The sequence below is a fragment of the Hippocampus comes genome, unplaced genomic scaffold (assembly GCF_001891065.2).
Source record: "Hippocampus comes isolate QL1 unplaced genomic scaffold, H_comes_QL1_v1.1 scaffold524, whole genome shotgun sequence".
Lineage (NCBI taxonomy): Eukaryota > Metazoa > Chordata > Actinopteri > Syngnathiformes > Syngnathidae > Hippocampus > Hippocampus comes.
This window is the reverse complement of record NW_017805708.1, coordinates 110746-135474: the sequence shown is the minus strand read 5'-3', so window position 1 is coordinate 135474 and position 24729 is coordinate 110746. Positions and strand designations below refer to the sequence as shown.

General features: G+C 44.4%; 1 protein-coding gene and 1 long non-coding RNA gene across 4 annotated transcripts; one reads left to right on the top strand and one right to left on the bottom strand.

Annotated features, from left to right (window-relative positions):
• The first annotated feature begins 163 nt into the window (after positions 1-163).
• susd6 (sushi domain containing 6) lies at positions 164-23134 on the top strand. Of its 3 annotated transcripts, none has more exons than XM_019883123.1 (7): positions 164-424; positions 8742-8909; positions 18077-18271; positions 18990-19184; positions 19270-19408; positions 20455-20900; positions 22004-23134. In XM_019883123.1, exons 2-7 carry the CDS (start codon positions 8783-8785, stop codon positions 22027-22029), a joined length of 1128 nt encoding a protein of 375 aa, XP_019738682.1. In that variant the 5' UTR covers positions 164-424; positions 8742-8782; the 3' UTR covers positions 22030-23134. The 3 variants fall into 3 exon arrangements, with proteins under 3 accessions (XP_019738682.1, XP_019738684.1, XP_019738683.1); XM_019883125.1 differs by lacking the exon at positions 164-424 and adding an exon at positions 6159-6471; XM_019883124.1 differs by lacking the exon at positions 164-424 and adding an exon at positions 7264-7409.
• LOC109523751 (uncharacterized) lies at positions 13190-18067 on the bottom strand. The gene is made up of 2 exons (XR_002169836.1): positions 17773-18067; positions 13190-17730 (listed from the first exon to the last, which is right to left on the bottom strand). It is a non-coding gene; the product is annotated as an uncharacterized LOC109523751 (long non-coding RNA).
• Positions 23135-24729: the final 1595 nt, after the last annotated feature.

The window sequence follows — 24729 nt, the reverse complement described above, 5'->3', positions numbered from 1 at the left end:
GTAAAATACGTCGGGCCCTTTGTGTTCTTTTCTCACATTTTTCTTTGTCTCAGCACCAAATGGTGCGCTCTTACTCTGAAGGGGTTTGCTTTAACTTTGAAGGAGTCCTGAGGATGACTTGACAGATTAGGACCCGCCCTTTTCACGGAGTAGCCATGGAAACCGCGCGAGAGCGAGGCAGCTGGTCGAGTTTTCACACAGCGAGTGTTTCCGCTCACCTAAAATAAAGAACTGTGACGAGCCGAGCCGAGGACAAGGAAACAACAGAGCCTCGCTGGTGGAATACGACGACATAGACGACATCATTTGTTGATTTATTAATTTTTTTCGTCAACTACCGCGTCGTGTGTGTTCGTTTACGTCGCGGTTAAATGCGTCGAATGTGAACAAGGGAGGAGGGCTCGCCGCTGGTAACCTTTTGTCGGTAAGTCGCCTATTATTTGGCAAGCTAAGCGGAGAAAGGCCACTACGAGACTCCCAGTGGTTGTCGTTTTATGTGCTTGATTACAAAATGAAATGATCTTATGCGTTTCAAATGGAATCGTAAGGAATTCATCATGATCTCACTTGGAGGATAAGTTTCCTATTTTTAAACTTGATACTAAACCGCTGTTAATTAAGCCGTCGCAGCGGATGGTGTTTCACAACATTGAGGTTATCTCAGTTGCTAATCCATAACACTGTCATTAATTTGCCGATTTTTATGAGACATAATTACTTAGAATAAGGTTTTACTACTATGTACATTAAAAAAAACAAGCCTCGAGTGCTGCTTGTGTATTGTTTCGATTTGGTCACGTGAACAGTGATATATTTTGTACCTAATTAGCTATCAGAAAAAAAATAAATGCAAGTCTAAAGAGATTTTATGTATTGTGTGCGTGCGTTCTCTCCAGCCCGTCACTTTCTTTGTTTAAATATCTCGCAGTACATTTGCACGTGTCCTGGCGTGTGACCGACTGCTGCTGCGAAGGCGGCAGGACGTCTCCTGAGAACTGGAACTGATGTGTTGTAGTGTTGACTTTGGTTTGGGTTGCTCATATGTTCCCCCACACCACTGTCCTATTCCACCCTCGCTTTTGTTCCAGTAATACGTTGAGTCGTTTCCTGTTTGCTGGACAGGACAGAAACGTCACGCACTCAAGGATGGAAGTGATTACTGACTGTCTGGTTGAATTGTAATAATGACAAAGCTAAGAAAGAAGAAGGGGAACGCAAGAGATTTATGGGCAACACATGGTGTGATGAAATGTTTAGAAGTTAGGGTTGTTCAAATTGTGTGATACTGTTGATAAAATTATTTTCTGGCACAGTGAAATCTAAGGTAACAACATCCAGACGCAATCAGTTTCAGAGAGATGGTTGGCCTGCAGCATGGTAGATTTTTGAATCTGGTCTTGGATCAGACTCTCACCTTTAAGGTGCCAGCACTGTGGTGTTTTAACCAAGCCCAGACTTCAAATCAAAAGTTTCTTTTTCGCGCCTATTTCTGTGTCTAAATCCTGTCCGTCATGTTCCTTGAGGTAGCCAAGAGGGATGAGCAGCCACTGTGGTGCTTACTATCAACAGCTATCACAAGAGTGACGAGTGCGTGCCATGCAGAGCTTCGTCTTTGGGCTCCCTCCTCAGGCTCCGATGCCTCGACCAGCTGCGGTAGCTTTAGGGCCTGTCGGGTGGAAATATCCTCTCGGCTGTTTCTTTGGCACAATGACTGCTTTCTGTCCATGCCTGTGCTGCTGCTTTCCTTGGATCGCTTGCATTCACGGAGCTGCAGGCAGCTGAAAAGCTGCAGCGACAGCCTGCTGGATGGATGCTCATCAGGCTGGTGTCTGAAGTGACAATTGACTATTTTTTTCCCCTTGTAATTGTACAGCTTACCATCTTATACCAGACCTTTATTTGTGTCTATTTGTGACTATTGATTGTTCAACCATGAACTGGAGTGAATGTGGTTATAAGAACAGTGGTGGAAACAGTTAAGATGTTGGTAAAATTTGACCACAAAAGTCAAAATCATCTCATTTGGCGACACGTCAGACTTCAACACAGCGTCGACGAGACACCAGCAATATCCTGCTACACTTGAGCAAATCTTGCGAGACCCCAGCATACGTCACCTGAAGTCAATACAGCGAGTATCAGAGGATGCCGTTGACGTGAGCTGGGTATTTTTCTTGTGGCTTTTCTGTGAACCGTGAGGCAGAAGTGACTGCTAAGACAAGCTGTTAGCTAGCATCAACTGTTTTATTGTTTCGACGGTCGATGCACAAAAGCTTTTGTGTATTTGCATTGCTTTGGTCATTTGAGCTTCAGTTAAGTTGTTTGCTTTTGAGCGGAAGCACACAGTTCTTTGACCTCTACGACTCACATCTATGCTACGTGGTTTATGGTTGACTCATAAACCATATTGAGATTTCAAACGGTTACCCTCACATTCTAATTGTAAATATTGTTCACGTTGTAGTTAGAGTCTCTGGAAAGTCGTCGTCGTCCTCTGTAGCAGGCTTCTTGGTATTCTGTGATGCAGTGCGTGCACAGTGGCGCAACAACTTTAACGATAGCATCGGCAGGAAGCAGGATGAAGTTTGCTTCGGATTTTTTTTTAGTTACTGATGCGCTCTCACCATGCTCGATAATCGTTATGGTGACGGAACCGCACGTGGTATGTGAACAGGTTAGACTGTTGACTTAGCTGACACATCTTTGGTTTGGCACATTTGTGGTTAGCGTCTTCCAACATGCTCGACATTTGCTGCCTTGATGTGCGATAACGCTCACGTGTTCTCATCACCGCACAAATTTTGCGATTTGCTGGTGTTTTGTAGCCCAATAGACTCTCATTCAGTGTTTTTTCAATTTTTGTATAAATATCCAACATACTATTTTCAGTCGAGCGTAAACGGCAATGTCATGTTTTGTTGTGACGCATTTTGGTACCTTTGGAATTTTTCCTGTGTGAACAAAAACTAAACCAGGGAAGACAGAGAAATTTACACCTATAGATGTGAAAGACGTTTTATTATTTTAATATATTACTGTGACACTCTAAGACAATAACGACGACGATTTGATGCAGCGACAGATGAGTTGTGTTTGTGTCTGTTATGTGCTCTATTAATATTAATGAATATAATATATTATGGGACAAGCTTGTGGATATTTCTCAGTCACTAAATGGGATTATAATGCAGCTGAAGCACTTTAATCGAGTGCTCAAATCCTGCATCCTAAACGATATGGCGCTGCGTATTTTTCTCTGCACCGCCAATGCTTTAGTTATGGATGCCCCCCGACGTGAACCTGCATGATCACACAATTTAAATGAAGTTGGCAACTGTGAGCCTGCACCCCTTCTGTCTTCCCAACACACAGAGAATTATTTCTCCATATACTATCAGCAGACGTATCCTGGGGTCAACCGAGAACCTTTTTACCATCCAAATGATTATGTCGATTACAGTAAATATTCCCATCCCCAGAATTCTATGAAAAGAAATATCCTTCACCCGTAATAAAAACCTATGCATTAACATTTTGACTCCGATATTACCTGTTACCGGAACTTAATTAAGCGGAAATTCCACTAGCCGTAACCCGGATGGAGGCGTAATGCCGCGGGAGCTTAAATACACTCAACGCCCACCCGATGCGACGGAAAAGACGACACTGAGACACGTTTTCACTTCGTTTTTCGATCATCAGATTCGAAACGACGACGTGTAAGTGAGTTTTTATTGACGTGCGTTTTACTGTAATTGTGAATGATTTTAACTTTATTCACTTACGTCCTGTAGATCGCGGCACTTGCTTAAAAGCAGCAGCACCCTCTCGACACGACAGAAAAAACGTGTTCGCTTCGCCGTTTTCATCAGATTCGAAACGATGACGTGTAAGTGACTTTTTATTGGCGTGCGTTTTACTGTAATTGCGAAAGATTTTAACTTTATTCACTTACGTCGTGTATATCAGTGTTTTTCAACCAGTGTGCCGCGGGAAAATATCCAATTTGTATGCCTGTGCGGTCTTTCGCTCAGAAAGTAATCATATAGTACCGTCCCTTACCGCTAGGGAGCAGCAGCAGCTAGCCAATTGCCTTGTGTTTCGACGAGAGACAAGCGAATTTGTGACGCATGAATGCAGGACGGCGGTGAAACAATAAATATGAAAGATGATAAAATACTGTTTTCTTTGTGTTCATTTGATTCCAATTCAAGCTGTTATAACGTCATTCTTCAATGTTAAACCGGTTATAGTAACAATATAACACGGTAATTGTTAAAATAAGCGGGGGAGGTGGGGGGTTCACATTTTCAGCTAGTGGTGTGCCGCGAGTTTTTTTTTCAATGAAAGAAGTGGGCCTTGGCTCAAAAAAGTTTGAAAAACACTGGTGTAGATCATGGCATCGAAACGTAGAAGAACTGTAATGACTGTAGCGGAGCGAGTGAAATGCATCCGTTTGAGCGAGGCTGGACACAAGGTAAAAAACATCCAGCAGACACTTGGAGTCCGAAAGACGCAAATCTACGAAACTTTAAAAAAAACAAGGCATCGATTCAGCTCCTGGTGAAAAGCCACCATCCAGCAAGGAAACAATGCAAATGGCAACAAAAATCCTTCAGTATGCACAAGAATTACCAGACATCGGTGATCAACGGGACAGTTACTTGCAACTAGCAAGAAGACTGTATGACACGCAGGCAAACATTGTCATAAACCAAAGAATGCCTCCAACAAAACGATCCAAAATAGACACATTTTTTTCCCAAGACAGAAAAAAATAAACATTAAAATACTGTACGTATTTTACTGTTGTGATTTTTTTTTGATACACCTGTATTGCAGTTTTTGGTATATAAACAGTTTTTGGACAGTATATTTTTGTATTTTATTGATTGTGTTCTTACGCGTGTATTTTGTCAACATACTTGCAGGTTCATAAAGGACATGTACCACGCTAATTTCCCAAATGAGGAATTTCTGTTATCAGGACAGATTGGACAGCGCAAACACGAGTCCGTACTAGAGAATGTTTACTGGTACTTGGTTAATTGAATTAAATTGCTTTTAAATTTGATTTTTTCTAGTTTGGAGGCAGAATATCCATAGATCCCCATCTGAGATTTTGGATGTTGGAAAAAAAAAGCTCTAACACGTTTAGTTCTAAAGGTTAGCACGGGCCTTGATGTATTTTTGTTCCCTTTGGCTCGAACTGTCTTGTCAAATCTGGTTTGCGTCATTCTCTCCCACAGACCTGCACCACATGCACGTATCTGTTGCCATCAAACCCTTGGGAACAGAAGGCCGACGGTAGGCGGCCGGGCATCTAACCTGCTGTTTGCGCATTGGAAATTTCTCCCTCGCTCCTTTCGAATTCCCTTCAGCCTCAATCATGTGAAACTGTTATTACGTTGAAACATGTGCAGCCTGATCAGATATGCTGCGATTGATGTACTGGAGCGCTCTGTTCTGTGAAATATTTACACTCAGCACATTGAGATTGGCATAGCAAGCATTTTTATTGAAAAAAGAAAAATTGCCAAGCTGAATTCGCCCCTTTCCCCAACTAACATTCTGTGACAGCGACGTTTCCAAAGAATCAGTGGCATTGAAGAAAGGTTGAAAATGCCAGCTTCTAAAGGTTAGTTTGAAGGGACTAGTGACAACAGAAACATGTGCAGCGTCACCTACTCCCGCGATCGGGAGTCTGATGTCTTCCCCAACAACATGCAGGCTTGCGCATTGCAACCCAGTCATTTGAAGTCACACGCTTACGGTGTCACCATCAAAGCAACTCCGGGTCATCTGTCAGTGGCCATGCAGCAGATCCGCAATCATATCCCCTGCCCTCTAATTGTAACCTTGCCATTACAGTTGCCATTAGCTCAGCAGCCATGTGGACCTCTACACTCCACTCTCTCTTGCTCTCTCGCTCTCTGTAGAGTCCGCTGTCTGCAAGCTCGCCATAGATAACGAATTGTCTAATACTAGATTTCGTTTTTCATAATCCCATCAAACAATGGACCGAAACCTGTGTTTGATGAAAACGGGTTGTTAATAATGGCGGCACACCCATCACGTCACGTCACGTTTCTCATTGTTACTTTACACAATGCGGTGTTACCGTCACATGCTGCACCGCCCGCCTCAATAAGTAGATGCTCATCCGCAGAATAGCTTGCTGCCGTCAATGAACAGATCGCCTCAGAGCACGAGTCCTGCCTACCTTTCACGTGCCTGTAATACTGCTTCCTCATCGGCGGCAGGGATTTGTTTTCCTGTCGCTTCATCTCGACCAAAGCATTAGCGGATAGTTTATTTAGATCTTGGTCGCACGCCAAGAGTGGGAACGGAAGCTCAGTTCCAGGAATTTTCGTGCTGAGGTTGTCAGAAAGGAAGCCCCGAAACTGCCAGTGTATTCGGGCCCGCAGCATGAGCAGTTGGAACGCAAATAGTAACTCGTGCAGTAATCACGTCGCTGTTTGATGCGCCGAGAGAAAGCCCTGTTTCATTGTCTTGATGACTTCTAACCTGAATGTCGTTCACAATCCCGGCTTGTCTCTGCGTTTACATAATAAGATGCTAAAAAACATCCAGCAGACACTTGGAGTCCGAAAGACGCAAATCTACGAAACTTTAAAAAAAACAAGGCATCGATTCAGCTCCTGGTGAAAAGCCACCATCCAGCAAGGAAACAATGCAAATGGCAACAAAAATCCTTCAGTATGCACAAGAATTACCAGACATCGGTGATCAACGGGACAGTTACTTGCAACTAGCAAGAAGACTGTATGACACGCAGGCAAACATTGTCATAAACCAAAGAATGCCTCCAACAAAACGATCCAAAATAGACACATTTTTTTCCCAAGACAGAAAAAAATAAACATTAAAATACTGTACGTATTTTACTGTTGTGATTTTTTTTTGATACACCTGTATTGCAGTTTTTGGTATATAAACAGTTTTTGGACAGTATATTTTTGTATTTTATTGATTGTGTTCTTACGCGTGTATTTTGTCAACATACTTGCAGGTTCATAAAGGACATGTACCACGCTAATTTCCCAAATGAGGAATTTCTGTTATCAGGACAGATTGGACAGCGCAAACACGAGTCCGTACTAGAGAATGTTTACTGGTACTTGGTTAATTGAATTAAATTGCTTTTAAAATTGATTTTTTCTAGTTTGGAGGCAGAATATCCATAGATCCCCATCTGAGATTTTGGATGTTGGAAAAAAAAAGCTCTAACACGTTTAGTTCTAAAGGTTAGCACGGGCCTTGATGTATTTTTGTTCCCTTTGGCTCGAACTGTCTTGTCAAATCTGGTTTGCGTCATTCTCTCCCACAGACCTGCACCACATGCACGTATCTGTTGCCATCAAACCCTTGGGAACAGAAGGCCGACGGTAGGCGGCCGGGCATCTAACCTGCTGTTTGCGCATTGGAAATTTCTCCCTCGCTCCTTTCGAATTCCCTTCAGCCTCAATCATGTGAAACTGTTATTACGTTGAAACATGTGCAGCCTGATCAGATATGCTGCGATTGATGTACTGGAGCGCTCTGTTCTGTGAAATATTTACACTCAGCACATTGAGATTGGCATAGCAAGCATTTTTATTGAAAAAAGAAAAATTGCCAAGCTGAATTCGCCCCTTTCCCCAACTAACATTCTGTGACAGCGACGTTTCCAAAGAATCAGTGGCATTGAAGAAAGGTTGAAAATGCCAGCTTCTAAAGGTTAGTTTGAAGGGACTAGTGACAACAGAAACATGTGCAGCGTCACCTACTCCCGCGATCGGGAGTCTGATGTCTTCCCCAACAACATGCAGGCTTGCGCATTGCAACCCAGTCATTTGAAGTCACACGCTTACGGTGTCACCATCAAAGCAACTCCGGGTCATCTGTCAGTGGCCATGCAGCAGATCCGCAATCATATCCCCTGCCCTCTAATTGTAACCTTGCCATTACAGTTGCCATTAGCTCAGCAGCCATGTGGACCTCTACACTCCACTCTCTCTTGCTCTCTCGCTCTCTGTAGAGTCCGCTGTCTGCAAGCTCGCCATAGATAACGAATTGTCTAATACTAGATTTCGTTTTTCATAATCCCATCAAACAATGGACCGAAACCTGTGTTTGATGAAAACGGGTTGTTAATAATGGCGGCACACCCATCACGTCACGTCACGTTTCTCATTGTTACTTTACACAATGCGGTGTTACCGTCACATGCTGCACCGCCCGCCTCAATAAGTAGATGCTCATCCGCAGAATAGCTTGCTGCCGTCAATGAACAGATCGCCTCAGAGCACGAGTCCTGCCTACCTTTCACGTGCCTGTAATACTGCTTCCTCATCGGCGGCAGGGATTTGTTTTCCTGTCGCTTCATCTCGACCAAAGCATTAGCGGATAGTTTATTTAGATCTTGGTCGCACGCCAAGAGTGGGAACGGAAGCTCAGTTCCAGGAATTTTCGTGCTGAGGTTGTCAGAAAGGAAGCCCCGAAACTGCCAGTGTATTCGGGCCCGCAGCATGAGCAGTTGGAACGCAAATAGTAACTCGTGCAGTAATCACGTCGCTGTTTGATGCGCCGAGAGAAAGCCCTGTTTCATTGTCTTGATGACTTCTAACCTGAATGTCGTTCACAATCCCGGCTTGTCTCTGCGTTTACATAATAAGATGCTGAATGTGTATAGTAACCCATGTTCTCTCTCTCTCGCTCTCTCTCCCTCGCTGGAGCAGGTTAAGCCGTAGAGGACTCTTGCCGGTTGTTGGAGGAAAAGATGTGCAATGGAATGGTAGCGTTACATACGAGAGCCCCTTCCTCCTCCTCCTCCTCTCTAGCCCACAGGCTGGCCTTCCCCTTGCTTCTACTCCTCATCACTGTGCTCCACCATGGCCACGCATCAGGTAAAGCACGCACGCACACACACACACACACGCTTACTGTCTACTGGAGAGTGCACATGGAATAAATTGCCATTTTAACCTGGTTGCACAGACTCGCGGAAGTTATATTTTGATCGTCTTGCAGGCCAGCCAGATTAAATTGGCTTCTTTTTTACCCTCGGGCCGCTCAGGTTGCAGTGCTTCTGTTTGTCGCCTTAATGAATCACAACAGTCCGCTCAGCCATTGAGTGAAACAGAGAGAGAATGTTATCCGCCGCAGTCATGTCGCTGTCATCAATTTATGATCCGACGTGAGAATTCGGGCCCTCTGAGCGCTTTTCACAGAGTAAGCAAGTGTTGAATTTTACTGCACCAACCTCCAGGACAAGTTTTGTAACTCAATAGGATTAAAAAATACCTTGTTCATCATCATCCGTTGTCGTCCAGTCGTTTGGTTGATAATTAAAAGTGTAAACTCTCATCTGGTCTGATCAAAGACGATGCACTCGCATTATACAAACAATACATTGTTGATGTTGCATACTTGGAAGCCTTTTCTTGTGCCAGCTTCCCGTTCACTTCAACTCTCGGATGTCCCTCCTACACACACAAGCACACGCCATCTGCAAACACGCGCGCACACAAAGCCAGCTCGTGAAATGTGCCAGATGTCCTTGCTGCCGGGTTCACGGCGACTATGTATGTTTTCATTGAAATGGGTTAGAGATGTATTGTTTGGCTGTGGGCTGTGCTGCAAGTGTTAATAGGTTTACTTTCTTAAACGTCTTGAATAGATACATGTGTGTTTGTGCGCATAGGTGTGTAAGCATCACAATAGAAAAAGAGGGAGGTGACATGCTGTGTCGCCTCGATTATGTAACACGCGATTTGTGTCGAGCCCACGGGGGCTGCTCTGACTCTCACGTTCAGGGTCCAATACACTGCCAAGCTAGTCCGGCTAAATGTATCCTTAAATCCTCAAGTCACGTGCTGTGTGTGTGTGTGTGTGTGTGTGTATGTCTGTAATCAGCCTGAAAATGCAAACCAGTGTTCTCCATAAAAAGTTGCATGGTGCCAGCAATTGACTGCGTCGGGCCACCTGAAATTCTCTGTTGCCGGGCCTAGTACAAATTTCATAAATAAATACAACATTGACACATTCTTCTTTTTCAAAAAATATTTAATCTGAAATATTTTGAGTCTTAGATCATTTTTAGCGCCTGTGTGAATGTTCGAGTTTTTACGAGGCTGTTGTCGTGTAAACGTCCCCTTGAACATCTGCGGTGGATCTATTGAACGAGTATCTTGCAGTTTGTCTGTGGGTTGTGACAGAGGATGCAGACGTCGACAGTGAGTCAGAGCTGCAAGAATCAAGACTCAGCTGGGTGAATAAAAGGTTTTATTCACATGATCACATGCCTTGTTTTCTGCTGTAACAGCATTATGTGCCAGGAGACTCAGATCTTTTTTTTTTTTACGGGTCCACTTAAGTAGATAAACAATACCAAAAAAAAAACAAACCAAAAGTTTCCCATAAACAGGCCTGCTGTTGGCTCTGCATAGAGCTCGTATTTATATATGTTCGTGTGTGAGAACAGGAAATGGCTGTCACTGGGCCTGAGGGAACATGCCATCCCTTTGACCTCAGTCAAAGGGATCCTGCATCCTAGCTTTTCCAATAGGAATGCTTTTTGTCAGACTTACACGAGTATGAGTATTCACCAATCACAAGTACTGATACATCCAGTTGATTTGATGTATAACATTTAATTTAACACAATGCCAAAAAAAATGTAAACGAAGACCTTTCTGACACAGATGATAATTCATCAATGTGTCAAACTGTTACTACTGCAGAGGAGGACTTCATGTTTTGTTTTGTTTTTTTTTTTTTGTGCACTCGAGGCTGGCGGCCTTTCTGAAAGCTGTTTTCACAAACAGTGAAGCCTCGGGACAATAGCTCCCGCGCAATTAACTGTGGGGGATTAATCCCCGAAGTCCTGTTAGCCTAGCAGTTTGTAGGCATGCAGGGGTAAGGCAATCTGTGGACTACTGGCCCCCCGCTCTGAAACGTGAGAACAAAGAAGGCTTTGAGGGGGGGTGTTGGAAGCCGCGGGCCAAACCACTGCAAGCTGGAGCTCCACTCGATCACCAGCCTGCAATTACCACTGCAGTGAACACAGCACCCGCCCTTGCCCCCGAGATATCGCTCTCCTTTTTCATTTCAACCGTGATCCAGGTGAGACCAGGGCGCATCGAGGGGCAGTCTGCTTCAATCCTTCACCTCCTCCGTTTCGCCGTGTACGTGGATCACTTGAGCCGTCGTTCTCTGTTCTCAGCCAGTGTCATTGAGCAGCTTTTCGCCCCATGTTTGTCGTATTTGCATGTGTCCGCCAGTGGCGGTTATGCAGCGTTTCTTCGAGAGTTTGTTACAAAATTGTTCCCTGGCGAACGATGTGTGTGGTTGAAGCACCAGACCGTCATAATAATTTCCAATGGGCGTCATCTAAGGGATCAGCCTGCTGAGTAGACGACATCCCTGACTAATGAGCTGCTATATATATCCCCCGCTCTCTTGTCTTCTTGCCTGCGTTTGGTCTTCTTTTTTTTTTTTCTTTTTTTTTTTTCCAGACTTGACATTGACGTTACTTTTCTCTCGGTTTTAATAGTCTCTTCTATTTCGTGATACCTGTTTGTGGGTCTCGTGTTTCTGATTTTTTGTATCATAAATTTTAGACGGGTTTCGATTTTAAAGGCTTGTCCGCGGGCCCAATGAAACAGCAAAGTTATGGAGGTGGATCACACCGTATGTCAACATAAGCTACTTGTCGAAACAAGTTGTCAGGCTTTGCAATCCCACCAGGCGCTGACACCGAATGCTTTAGACATCTACTTTCTGGAAGGTCTTGGGCAGCTCTGACACATCCAGCTGACTACTTCTTCTGCTGCCTGTCGGTGGTCTCATTCTTGATTTTAATATTGTCTTCCTCAACACTTACTGACCCGGACCGCACTAATGATAAATATGCAGAGTGTTCCAAAGTACCCTCACCTAAAAGTGCTAGCTGTCTAAAAAAATTGGCATTGCTCAGACCTAATCATCCACCGTGTTCTTGACAACATTCTGAATCGATGAAGCCTTCTATTAGCTTTTGCCTAGCATCAGCATTGTCGGATGCTTTTAGCGTCCAAACTTGCCCGCTCTTAAAGTGAAGCCTTCCATTGCGCATAGGGGCACGGTGCACCAACTTGGAAAGCGAAGCACTCTTCTGACGGATTGATTATGAGCCGACGGGAAGGGCCGGCCTGTACATGCGCGGTCTTGCTGCATTTCTGATGACTGCTGTCATGTGACAAGGTAGTGCGCTGCTGGTTCTCTTGAACTCGCAGCTTTGCTCCACAAACAGCATTGCTGCTCGTTTGCTGCTTCGTGTGTAGACTAAAATGAATCCAATTGCAAATGAAGGAAGACTACACACACCAGATACAGTAGCCGGTCATGAAACTCTCCTCTGATCATATGCTTTGAAGGATAAGTTGGCAGGTTTTTTTTCTTCTTCTGACTGCATGATCGTACCGTTAGCGTGTTGACTTATCACGTCTAATACATGGTCTCACGAATGACTAATGAACAGTACGTATTTCCTGTGTGCAAAATGTCTCTTACTTCCTGCTTGGTTTTTTTTTTTTTTGAGCTGTCAGCTGCCATGCCTCATTGTGCCGTTTGTTTTATGGAGTGTTTCGTCAGTGCTCAAGACTGCAGGTTCAAACCCTCATCTAGATAAGATCATGTTTTTGCACAGAGATCCATGCAGCCTCTGGCTTTTACTCAGAAACCAGCAATACAGGATATCGTCGCAACTGTGCACACTTTCACTCCGTAAAATTGCATCCCCCAATCAGATAATTATACATCTCATGTCAGCGTCCGGTGCGATGCCTCTGTCGCAGCTCTGATAGGGACAAATTGCAGCGTTGACTTTATTCTACGTCTGCTCCGAGTACAGTATGTCTGTTCCTGTCTGTCTTTGTTTGTCTTGGCTTGCTTCACATGTGGTGCATCACGCCTTTTCTTGATGAGACTTTTGCTTCAGAAAATAAAAAAATGTTTGGGTTTTAGGTTCAGAAAGAACCGGGATCGATCACCACACTCACATAAGTCTAATTGTTTCCCTTGAACATGTTTTTTTTTCTTTTTTTTTCTTTTAAAATTAAGGATTTCAAGACGTATACTCTTAAGTATTGTTGCTATCCACAGCAGTGAACGCGTTTACATATTTGTCTTTTTTTTTTCAAGATTGTCAAAGTGGTAACCGTCCGTATCAGTTGTTGCACAGCTGATGCTGTGAATACTAAAGTGAAAGTATACACCACTCTGCTCCGTGTGTAGCGCGGCCTCATGTTTCACAAACACGGTTTGATGTCGCTGCTATTTCTTCACCCCCTTGTCGGCAGTTGCGCTTTCGAAGGCGATCAGTCAGTCAGCACTGCAAATCTAACATCCGTGCCCTTGCGCAGAGATGATGTGGAGTTTTTGATGTAAATGGTCTCTCCCTCTTTGGTGCAGGATATTTATGTGCTGTTTATTCCTCCGTAAATTGAAGGGAAATTAACAGCTTCACAATGACTCATCCATTTAAGAACCCTGAATGTGCTGTACTATTGATTTTGGTCACTACATTTACACATAAAAAGAAAAAATTCGAAAGGTTTCCAATTTGCAGAGGTTATTTGACTTGGATGGTCAAGGCGCCAGACTCGGAGAGTCTCGCTGGCCTCTCACTTTGAGCCAATGTCCTCAACCCTTTGCTGGCTAACAGTCTGCCTTCTGAAATGCGGCCAGCTCACAGTTGTCACAGTTCCACCGACAGTCTGGGAGGGGCAAGCGTGGGGGTGTGCTCAACACATGCACATGTGCAAAGGAGGGGGATGCGGAGTGGGGGGTGTTCCCCGACACTCTCCTTTGTTTTCCCCCTGTAAACTGAGAGGAAGGAATTCTGCCTCCCAGCTGTCCTCAGTGCCGAGGATGATAGAAGAGCATAGGGGGATTCACTGTTTGCCTTTATCCCATCTGTTCTTCAGGTCTGTGTGTGTGTGTGTGTGTGTGTGTGTGTGTGTGTGTGTGTGTGTTTCATTTGCAAAGTGGGGTCACATAATAGCGCACTCCTCCCCTCCCCTGCCCTCAACCGCTTTGACCTCGCATGCACACGCAGCCCTTCAAATGCAAAAAGTGTCTGTTGTTCTTTTGGGAGCACCGCTACGCCCCGTCCCTCCGTGCGGCAAGAACAATGGGATGTAATAGCAGCACACGTGGCTCGCCTCAATGCGTTGCAACACCACAGGGTGGATGGGTGGGGAGTAGGGGGATGTTGCTGTCTGTTTAGAGACTTCCTTCTCCTCCCTGGGCGAATGTAATGTGTGCGCTTGCAACCCCTACAAGGGCAGATTTGGTTCTTTGGGAAACCACAGCCGTTTCACGGGAATGTCCTTTTTTTTTTCGATACAGGTGAAAGTTGTGTGGCTCATAAAGGCTTTTTCTGTGCATTTTGTTTTCTTCAACCCAGGGATCTTATTATTTGTGTACTGTGCAGCACTCTAATTCCGACATCTTGGCTAGCAATCCATTGGATTAGTAGGATAAACTAGCAAACCTGGAATTAAAACGAAAATAGCTTGATCCAAAACATGACCGAAATTTCATCGAAAACAATCCCCGCTCTGGAAAAAGGCCATTAATGGAATATAAAAAAAAAAAACATATTTACAAAGCCAAAGAGAGCATCATCATCCCTTCGTATTAATCTTAATCCATCCGACGCATAAATTCCCCTGATTCCGAACGCACACATTTATGGCCTATTGTTCAATCGAGCGTCTAAACAGCTGGCTGCAGAAGTCATCAGTATCTGATCTGCTTTGGAGCGCACACAGCTTGTAATAGAGGATAATTAGAATTTTAATTTGCCTTGGGGGGGGGGCACTGTTTTAACCCCCCCCGCCCCCTCCACTGTGTTTTCCCCAATCCAGACCCCCCTCCAGCTCTGCGTAGGCTGGTGCCATTGGTAACAGATGGGGAAAGGGAGATATTCTCAGCCAGGCAGGCACTTAAGAATAAATCGGTGGATTTTAACGCCCCAGCCTCGATGTCCCCTGCGATGCCCTAAGGCCAAAAGATGTTAGGCTCGGGGATCGTCCTCATGTGTTTGCTCGGTCGGGCCGTCCTTTGTTCCTCATTCCACGGTTATCCAAACCGTTTGGCCATGAAACTGGCTGGTCAGCTGTCATCATTTATGCGAAAGGGCGTGCGCACAAGTACAATGACTGTTTGAAAACGCGGCTGCCGCCCATATTTTGTAACGCTTATCCCGTTGAGGCTCACGGCAGGGGCCATTTACATCCATATTCATCTTTTTTTTTCTTCCGAGCTTTGCGTCGTTTTGAGAACCGTTTAGTAAATTGTTAGGTGATACACTTACTAGGCTACGACTCCCTTTCTTTGTCTCCACAATAATACTAAGGACGATGTCACGAGCTGTGCCGAACGTGCTGTTAAGACGAACAAGTACACAGCCGCAAATACAAAAAAATTGTTTGGTATAAAAGTTGGAAGTATTTCCCAAAGCAAATTTTTTTTTCCCCCTCCCACATAATTTTCACAATGCTCTGTCATCTTCAGAGGCAATCGGTGAAAATCCAGCACCTGAAACGTGTGTTCTCATGAAATTACGATAACAGCCAGTCACATCTGCTCTCTTATTGAGCTTTTCTGTCATTTTTTTAAATTGAATTAACATCCTCTTGTTCATCAAGATGACATCAGACTTGTGAGAGAACATTTTGTGTTCCACTTGTGACTCATTCCGTTCCTCATTGGTACAAACCAGGGTGGGGTGAACTGGTATTGCTTCGTGTTTTTCCCCTCTGTCCTTTTCCATAAAAGGAAGGAGACACACACGAGGACATGCACATTTCGACCAATTTCAAGATGTTGGACCAGCATTGCTTCAGTAGTCCAGTCCAGTGGTCCAGTAGTAAATGTTTTGTTGCCAACTACTGTATTTTCACGACCATAAGGCACACTTAAAAGTCGGACATTTTCTCCCAAATGGACCTAATAATGTTGGGTCGCCTTGTGTATGAACCGAGTTCCGAAATCTGTGAATGCTCTTGTGTGACTTCGATGAGGGGTCCGCTTTTATGCAGGAAATTGCCATCTGCGCTGTATCGTTACAATTCACTTGAAGTAGATTCATTTTTATGAATTCATGTGATGTGGTCTCTTGGGCTAAATTGCCCGGCACTAGAATGACATTTGCTCCCCAGAGCTTCTGCATGAACAGCACAAGCTTTTCCTGGCATGAGAATGGAAGCTTGGCCGACTGGGCTTCTTAAGGACCACTGGTTTCAAAATGGATTCACATTTTCCTGGCTTCGGGGTTTATTTCGACTGCACCCACTAACCTCGGTGAAATGATCTGCGTGCCTGACTTATAAAGCCCCGGGGAGTTCGCATTGTTGTCTTCTAATGCAAGCTGTTCACCCAAGTGGATGGAGTTCTGTTCATCGCAAATAAGAATTACTGGAACAATTAGCATGTCTTTGTTGTTTTTCAACAAGTGCTACATTTACATATAGAATGGACACTGTTAGGATTGCTTTTTCAGGTTTGTTTAGAGGAAACAGCCCCCCAGGGTCTTTTGTGTCCCCTGTGGACTCACAGCCCGAGGTCATCAATTCATCACCTTTCCTTATCCCATTAACACGCTCTCGATTTCCTTCTCGCTCAGCGTTTAAGCATTACAGCCTCCGGTGACACAGGCCAGAGTGGCGAGGACTTGACTGAGAACTGTTTACGGCCCACAAATCACAACATGCTCTACAAGTAATCGAGTTATGTTTGAAGCTTAGAACTTGTTTGTCTACGGTGGTCGGTGCGCACAGCGCATGTGCAAGCAGATGATATCTTGTTTTGGTCCACTTTATTTTAGGTATACAAAGATAGCAAAATGAGCCCTCGTTGGATTCAGGAAATACACGCTGCATTTCGTGTGTTTGCTTACAATTCGACGCTGCCAGTTAAGAGTCCAGTTTTTCCTCGAAGATTACAGGAAGTAGGATGACTTGTTCTGGTAATTGTGCCTTTGAGTTGTAAACACCCCCAGCAAGATAAACGGTTGTTTGCAATGTTTCTGTTTATCCATAAAACGTATTATGAGATCACCGGTCTCAAATGAAGGTGTTTTTATTTATTACAGAAATCTTTTCTCAAAGTATTTCACCAGCTGCTTGTGTATTCTCCTCCCACAAAAGTTAGAGACCGTTCACAATGCAACTCAAGTGAACGTCAAGCACTTTCGCTTGAGTAATAACGAAAGTAAACCCATGCTCTTATGTCATTGACACAGATGCTTGGACATCAAGTCAGACCGGCTCGACTGGGCAGCGAGTGTGTCTGTGTGTTTTTGTGCTCACTGGCAGGCACAGAGTCTCAGAGCCGCCACACAACATCGAAGATATTGTCTTAGGCCGCAGTGGAGCAAATACAGTTTAATGCACGATTCATCAAGTGAAACAATATGGCGCTCCTTGTCACATGCGAGTCCATTCAACGCACTTGAGGTCGCGATAGCACGCAGCAGGGGCGGTCTCCACCGAACCTGCCATTTTGATACAGTGCCTCTCCCTTTTGTGGCCTCAAATGCATCGAAGAGTCAGGGAACAATTCCCTCGAGCTGTAATTATCTTTTCCACCTGTCAGCTTGACTGAGTTTCCCTGTGAAAAGCTGTTTGACCCATCGGCGGCAACCCGCACGGACCAGCAGACATTCAGTCTAACGGAGTACTCGCTACATTCACATTCATGCGGCAGTCTAATAAGACTCACCAGCACACCCAAATCCTTTCAAGTCAGAAGGAGAAAAACTTGTTTGTACTTGGTTTGGTTGACGAGAAGATGGGTATACACTCTACATTTTTCAAATTGTTTTCAAATTCCAACTCACACGGAAGTGGAACGTAAAATCTCATGACTGAAGATGCCTGAATGTGTTGCGTCAGAGCTAAATGCATCAAGGGAATTTCGGTGATCATCAGTCCTCGTCATGCAAACGTCAACCATTGTGATGGTCTTTTCGGCTCAGTGGCGGTCATCTCATTCCAATTCCTGTCGTGTTTTTGTTTTCGTGTAGGTTGTGCGCAGCCGCCTGCCGTGCAGCACGGAGACTTGGTGAACCAAACTGAGGCTAACAGGGACTCCTTTCCCGTGGGCACTGTTTTGACCTATGGCTGTGAGCCCGGATACATCGCAGATGGACCTACCAGCATCATTTGTGACAGTTCTGGATCCTGGTTCAGTCAAACACCGCGCTGCATTCAAAGCAATGGTGAGGGGTCAGGACAGCTTGGTTTTCATGGAAATTCTTTCTGGAAGCCAGGCCGCAGTTTGTACTCCACTGAAGCGCATCGGTCGCCAACCTTTTTTGAACCATTGACCGGTTTGGTGTCAAACTGTTTTGCACAGACCATATCTGCCTCCACCCACGCGCAATAAAGGCTATAATGTGATAATGATAACAACTCAATAAAGCAAAACAAGTTGAAGCCCTAACCTTGGTCTCCAAAGGGCGGCGTTTTAAAGTGTCTTGGCCTTAATAGATAGTTGCCACATGCTGTACAGAGAGCGGGATATTATCTATTTATACCTGAAATAGATTCAGACCTCTGCTATTGTCTAGATGTATTTTTTTTCTCCATACAGTGGCAATAGGTTTTTACTACATTATATATTTATCAGCTCAGAGCGCAATGGGGATTGAACGGATTAGCTGATTAATAGATGCATCGACTTAACCGCTGGGCGCAACATGGACGCATCGCTGACATCATTGATTAATCTGAAGTCATCCGATGTGTACTGCAAACACATAACATGCGTAGCAATTCTTTAAAAAAAAAAAAATTGTATATTGTGCCGAGTATCGCAACGGGAATGGGGGTACGCTTGTCCTTGAGAGCAGGACAATTTAGCCAGACTGCACTCGACTCAGATTTCTTTCACAGTGGTTGATGGTCATGAAAATGAGCGTCCACTTTCGTCTCCAGTGTGCTTGCCCCCCACTGAACCGGAGAATGGTGGCTACCGGTGTCACCCTCCTGGCTGCCACCGCCTCACCCACAAGACTGTCATCGAGTACTTCTGCGACGAGGGCTACGCTCTGAAAACAGTCTACAAGTTTCTCACCTGTGAGAATGGCGAGTGGGATCGTCCCATGCAGATCAGTTGCCGACTCACCCAAGGTTTGTCACCGAAATTAGCTTTTTTTGATTTTGGGCCATCCAGTATTTGTGCGACATTTCCTCTCGATCCTTTTTCATCCCACAGACAAGGAGCCAAGCTCTCCACTCGGCATACCAGCGCTGTCTATCGCGGCGTCCACTGCTAGCTCGGTGGCACTCATCCTGCTTCTAGTTGTGCTGTTTGTGCTCGTGCAGCCCAAACTTAAGTCGTTCCATCACAGCAGGTAAGATGGACACCATATTCACGTATTTTTAGCCTTTACACATTGTCATAATCGTCATTTAAAAATTTAAAAAGAGAACTCAGATAAAAGGAAGTCCCACTGTGATACCAGAGATTATTCGTGTTGCTGGTATATCAGTAACTCATTTTTACAGTCATGATTTATTTGCAGGTTTTAACACGCGCATAAAACGGCAGTGACGGCAACTGACGCAGATTTACACATTACGGCTATGTGACAACCAAGTCAAAGCGTGAAACATGCTTCACATTCACGATAAGCACTGCTCAAATAGATCCGAGATGAAGCCAGCAACATACCAAAGAAAAACACTGCCAACAACTTCAGTCTGACTCTCTAGCGTTGCTCGCATGAATGGACCTGACTGCGAATCCGTTGCCAGTAAAGCTGTCCTCATCCAGCAGATTGCTACAATAAAACTGCTAAATAAAGCGTCATCATCATTCGGGGTCACATTGCCCATCCATTTTGGTCCCTCAACATGACTCTGCGACTCACTCTCGTTTCGTCTTTCAAGAGTTTAAGAGCGTTCTCTTTTTTTAATTGGCAAGTTCCCACCTCGAAGCAGCAAAGCTTTAGTTGTTTTAGAGGTCCGCTGACTGCACTTCGACACCGCTTCTTGTAAAGTGCCTACGTCGCCACACAGTGACACAGCAGGTCTGTCCTTGTTGAAACACGTGGATGAAAATCGACCTACTTTATTGGCACCATTCCTGAAATCCCAAAGAAAGTAAAATGTGGGCAGCGTATTTGTCTCATCTGTGACTTTAATGATTAAAGGCCACCGTAATTTGATCCAGTGCTCAATAGCACAGTTGTTCGTTGTGAAACAAGAGAGACCGAGAGCCGAGTGCAGTCTGCAAAGATAAAGGGATTGTACAGTCACGGCTAATCGCCTCCACCCACTTCTGTGGTATGCAACACACGTGACTGCGCAGTACCTTTCCACCTGACCCTGCTTTTGTGATGCTGTGTCTGGCTTGCCTCTCTGCCTGGTTCACTCTCTTTGTCCGTCTGCCCGTCAGGAGGGAGCAAGGAATCTCAGGCCAATCTGGTTCCATCATGGTTGAGGGGGTTCAGGTGGCACTGCCGTCTTATGAAGAAGCTGTGTATGGAAATGCTTCGGGCCCTCCTCCTCCTGCACCACCTCCTCCAGCTCCTCCCGAATCCAGAGTCCCTATCGTTCTCTCTGAGGGTCTCCCGCAGGGGGCCACGGGAGGCCAAGACCCCAGCGAAACCCATCACCACAGAGACTTAGACTTCTGTTTCCCATCCACCTCTTCCTCATTCCCCTCCCACCATCATGCAGAGACGGCGCTTGTTCATCAGGCACCTTCCTCTTCCTCATCATCGTGGGCTAGAGAGCACCCTGGGGGTGCGTGCGCAGCCCCGCTACCTCTCCGTAGAGACTCTGAGAGCAGCGACCAGCACAGTCTGCTCTCTGTCACCTCTACAGATGACTTTTCTGATGGTAAGCTGTGTTGCCAGTGTCAGAAATGCTTACTACACATTTTGACAGCAAACAGTAATGAGAAACCTACCTCAATTTTTTTTAAATCAATTACGAATGTTCCAGTCTGAGTCAGTCTCCTCAAATGAGATTCAAATCCTGACTTTCCGCAGCCACATACAGAGATGTAAATCCAGTAGGCGCTGCCTAGTTTTTGACCTTTGCTATTCTACCGTTTTGTTTTTTTTTTTTTTTTTTCATTTGCAAACCAATAACCCCAAAACAAGGCGAGTGGAGCTGAGCTCAAGTAGCGTACAGTAAAAAAGGGCGCACAACTGGAAGACAATGAAACACACCATGCATGCAACAAAAAAAGAGTGTCAACACAATAACTGCCATATCCAGAAAAGGAAACATAAATCAGTCCTCTCTGTGGTAGTCGGCTGTTTTGAAAACTAGCGCTTTTTTGTCGTTTACATTCTTTTCATGCTGTGTCTGTCCAATCTGATCTGCTTGTATCCTGCGCCACCCTTACCACTGCGATGGTGGTCCAAAAACCACAACTGTTGGTAATGGTAGGATAAAACTTCTCCAAATAACCCGTTTAATGCACTGGATTGGTTTCAGATCCATACCACTATAAGGAGAGAGCATATAAAAATTGTTCAAAACATATGTTATGCACAAACATCTTAAAACAAAATTTTGAAAAAGTATTCCATGGACTTTTGTACATAGCAAATGAAGATTCTCTTGCTCACATTCACCAAATAAGAGGCATGGTGGGCTTGCTTCAAGCTGTTTATTTCTCATTCCCATGTGAAATTTGTTGTAGAACTGAAGCAGAACAAAAGAAAGTTAAACACTGCATATTTAAAGACCAAAATGTTAAACTGAACCACCTACCAACAAAAGTCTTCTAGCTTAAACACAAAAACGACACAGCACATTACTCACAGTTATATTTTCTGTCTTTTGAGGCAACAACTACGACTGCAAATTAGCAGAGGACCTTTTCTGCCGCTTCCTCTTAATCTTATTTTCGCTGCATCTAGTAGCGATGCATTGATAGTTAACTGCTGAATCCCTGCTCACTTCCAATATTGTGTCCCATCTCCCTGCAGATATTCCTTTGCTGAAGGAAGCATGAAGCCTACCAGCGTGCTGGCAGCAGTCTCCCGTCTCTCTCTGCTGACCAGGACCGAGTGTGTCTGTCAACCCCACTTCCCCAAACACGCCTCACAGGCCAGAAGAGACTTCAAACTATGCCCCGCTCAACCTCTTCTGCCATCGCTACAGACGCAGAACAAAGCCATCAGCCAGTACACACTGCAGCACAGGCAGTGATGGAACGCCCAAAGGAGCAAACTCGAGACGTGATAAAGCGGCGCCACGTCATTAAAAATCCTTGGCAGGCTTTGTATATGATTCAAACGTACCTAATGAGTCAAGGCTGTATGCTATGGGCGACGTATTACCACACACTCGCCTCCTTTCTGGTTGCAATCTGTAAATTGTAGTTGACAGAGGCACCATCAAAAAACATCATAGCAATCGATAGATTTAAAACAGGAAAAATTCTGAACTTTGTTCCCGGCCCTATATTGTTCCGAATTGTCTTCCCGCTGTACTTGAAGAGTTGTGAGTGACAGTTGGGTGTGTTGTGGCCCTCTTTGTGAATGCTGCATGTTTGTTTCTAGGGATGGCTGTCACTGCGCCATGGCCCACTCTGAATTAAGCATGAAGCCTCCTCTGTATGTATCTCTCTCACTCTCTCGCTAGCTATCTCTGTATCCAGGCAACATCCAGCATATGGGTGAATGGGATCAGTTGGGATGAGTTGAAAGCAGCGTGGAGACCTGCTTCTAGAACCTGGAAGAGAGCTTTCTTTCGACGTTCCATCAGACTCGAAGTGAGATGAAATATCCCGGTTTATAGCAGTTGAGGAAGGGGCTGTCCATCAGGCTGATTGGTCATGACTAAACTTCAAATTAGCTCCAACAAAATGCCCCTTCCTTCTGTATTTATTGTTTGACGTGTGGCTCAGTTGGTTTTGCAATGATGAGTCTGATTTTGTGTGCGCGTGTCTGTCTGCATCTTTATGCGTGAAGCAGGAGAGGGCACGTCCTCAATATAAGTGCGCCGCGTAACAGCCGTTTCCGATCAGCCCCTTCTTATATTAGAGGCTATACTGTATTCCGTGTTACTTGACCAAACGTTACAAGGAAACATTAAAACATAAATTGTACATGAAATGAATCCAGGACACGCATGTGTGTCTTATTTCTGCTGACTGGCATCTCCCTAGAGCAGTGGTTCTTAACCTGGGTTCCATCGAACCCTAGGCGTTCGGTTAATCGTTCTCAGGGGTTCGACGGAGCCTCTGCCATGGAGGTTAAGACACACCCGACTCAACATGTCAATTACCCTATTTTCCGCACGAAAAGACGCACTCTATTATGAGGCGCACCTTCAATGAATGGCTATTTTGTAAATTTTTTTCATACATTAGATGCTTCGTGTTAAAAGGCGCAATCTACAAAGCGTCCACTAGATGGTGGTACGCTCATTCCATTCAACTCGAGAGGCGTCCGTTCAACTTGAGAGGCGTTCAATGACCGCCTCTGAAAAATGTAAATTAACTATTACTGTACTTAAATGAAACTACGAAAATTGAATGCATCTAAACAGAAAATCAAGCGAGGAAATCACAAAATAAAGTCTATATCCCCTCTACAGAATTTATTTTGTGATTTCCTCGCTTGATTTTCTTCGTGGTGTTATTGAAGAAAGAATAATTTACGTTTTTCGTAGGTGGCGATGAACGCCTCTCGAGTGGAACGGAAGAAAGCACGGAGACAGAAAAGACGTACACCTGTACTTGCTGAGACTGTGAAAACCATTAATAAAGTCTGCGTTTAAAAAAAATAATAAAACCACGACCACAGCTCTCATTTTTTTCAACAAACTCAGGTGTGTCTTTGTCTGACTCCTTCCCTTGCGTGCCCGCCTCAGAAAAACCCAACGGCATTTCCTTATCGTAGCTCCAAGAGTACAATCAGATAAGATAAAATAACCTTTGTTGTGTATTCACAAATGATGAAATCACAATATAAATTCTGTAGGGGGGGGCTATAGAATTTATTTTGTGATATCCTCGCTTGCTTTTCAGTTTTGATGTATTCTTTTCAATTTTTGTAGTTTCATTGAAGTAATCGTTAGTTTACGTTTTTTCGGAGGCGGTCTTGAACGTCTCTCGAGTCGAACGGAAGAAGGCACGGAGACAGACAAAGACGTACCTGTATTTGTTGAGACTGTTTTAAAAAAAATTAACACCACAGCTCTCCTTTTTTCGGAGCTGCAACACAAACTTATTTAATAAATCAGCGACGCAGTTCACTGAACCAGCAGCAAGTTATAACATTGGAAGCATGTCTCCAGGAAGGAGCAACCTTGGAGTCGACATATTACCGTAATGACCATACAAAAGACGCACCGGATTTTAAGGCGCTCGGCGAGCTTTTAAGAAAATTGAAGACTTTTTGGTGCGCCCTATAGTGTGGAAAATGCGGTAGTTATGACACACCCGCCTGGTCATTATTGGCTGCAGATGATCACATTACATTGCTTATCCAATCAGTGCTGCGGGAAATTTAGTTCAAAGTGTGACTGACGTGATCGTACGTCATGCACGGTTCATTTTGTGCGCCATTTAAAAAATACATACTTATGTCTAGAAATTTCATTTACTTTTTTCAGTTTTTAATAAATGCGTTTTTTACGTGTTGAATTCATTAAAAAAATCATATTTTTATTTTTCTTTAATGAAGGGTTCGATTAATCTGCATAT

What these genes read in the sequence shown, in the direction of transcription:
- susd6 (XM_019883123.1), top strand. Translation starts at nt 8,783, where the DNA reads ATGTGCAATGGAATGGTAGCGTTACATACGAGAGCCCCTTCCTCCTCC. An exon ending in GCGCTGCATTCAAAGCAATG is followed by an intron (nt 18,272 to 18,989) that starts GTGAGGGGTCAG and finishes TTTCGTCTCCAG; the next exon opens with TGTGCTTGCCCCCCACTGAA. An exon ending in AAGTCGTTCCATCACAGCAG is followed by an intron (nt 19,409 to 20,454) that starts GTAAGATGGACA and finishes TCTGCCCGTCAG; the next exon opens with GAGGGAGCAAGGAATCTCAG.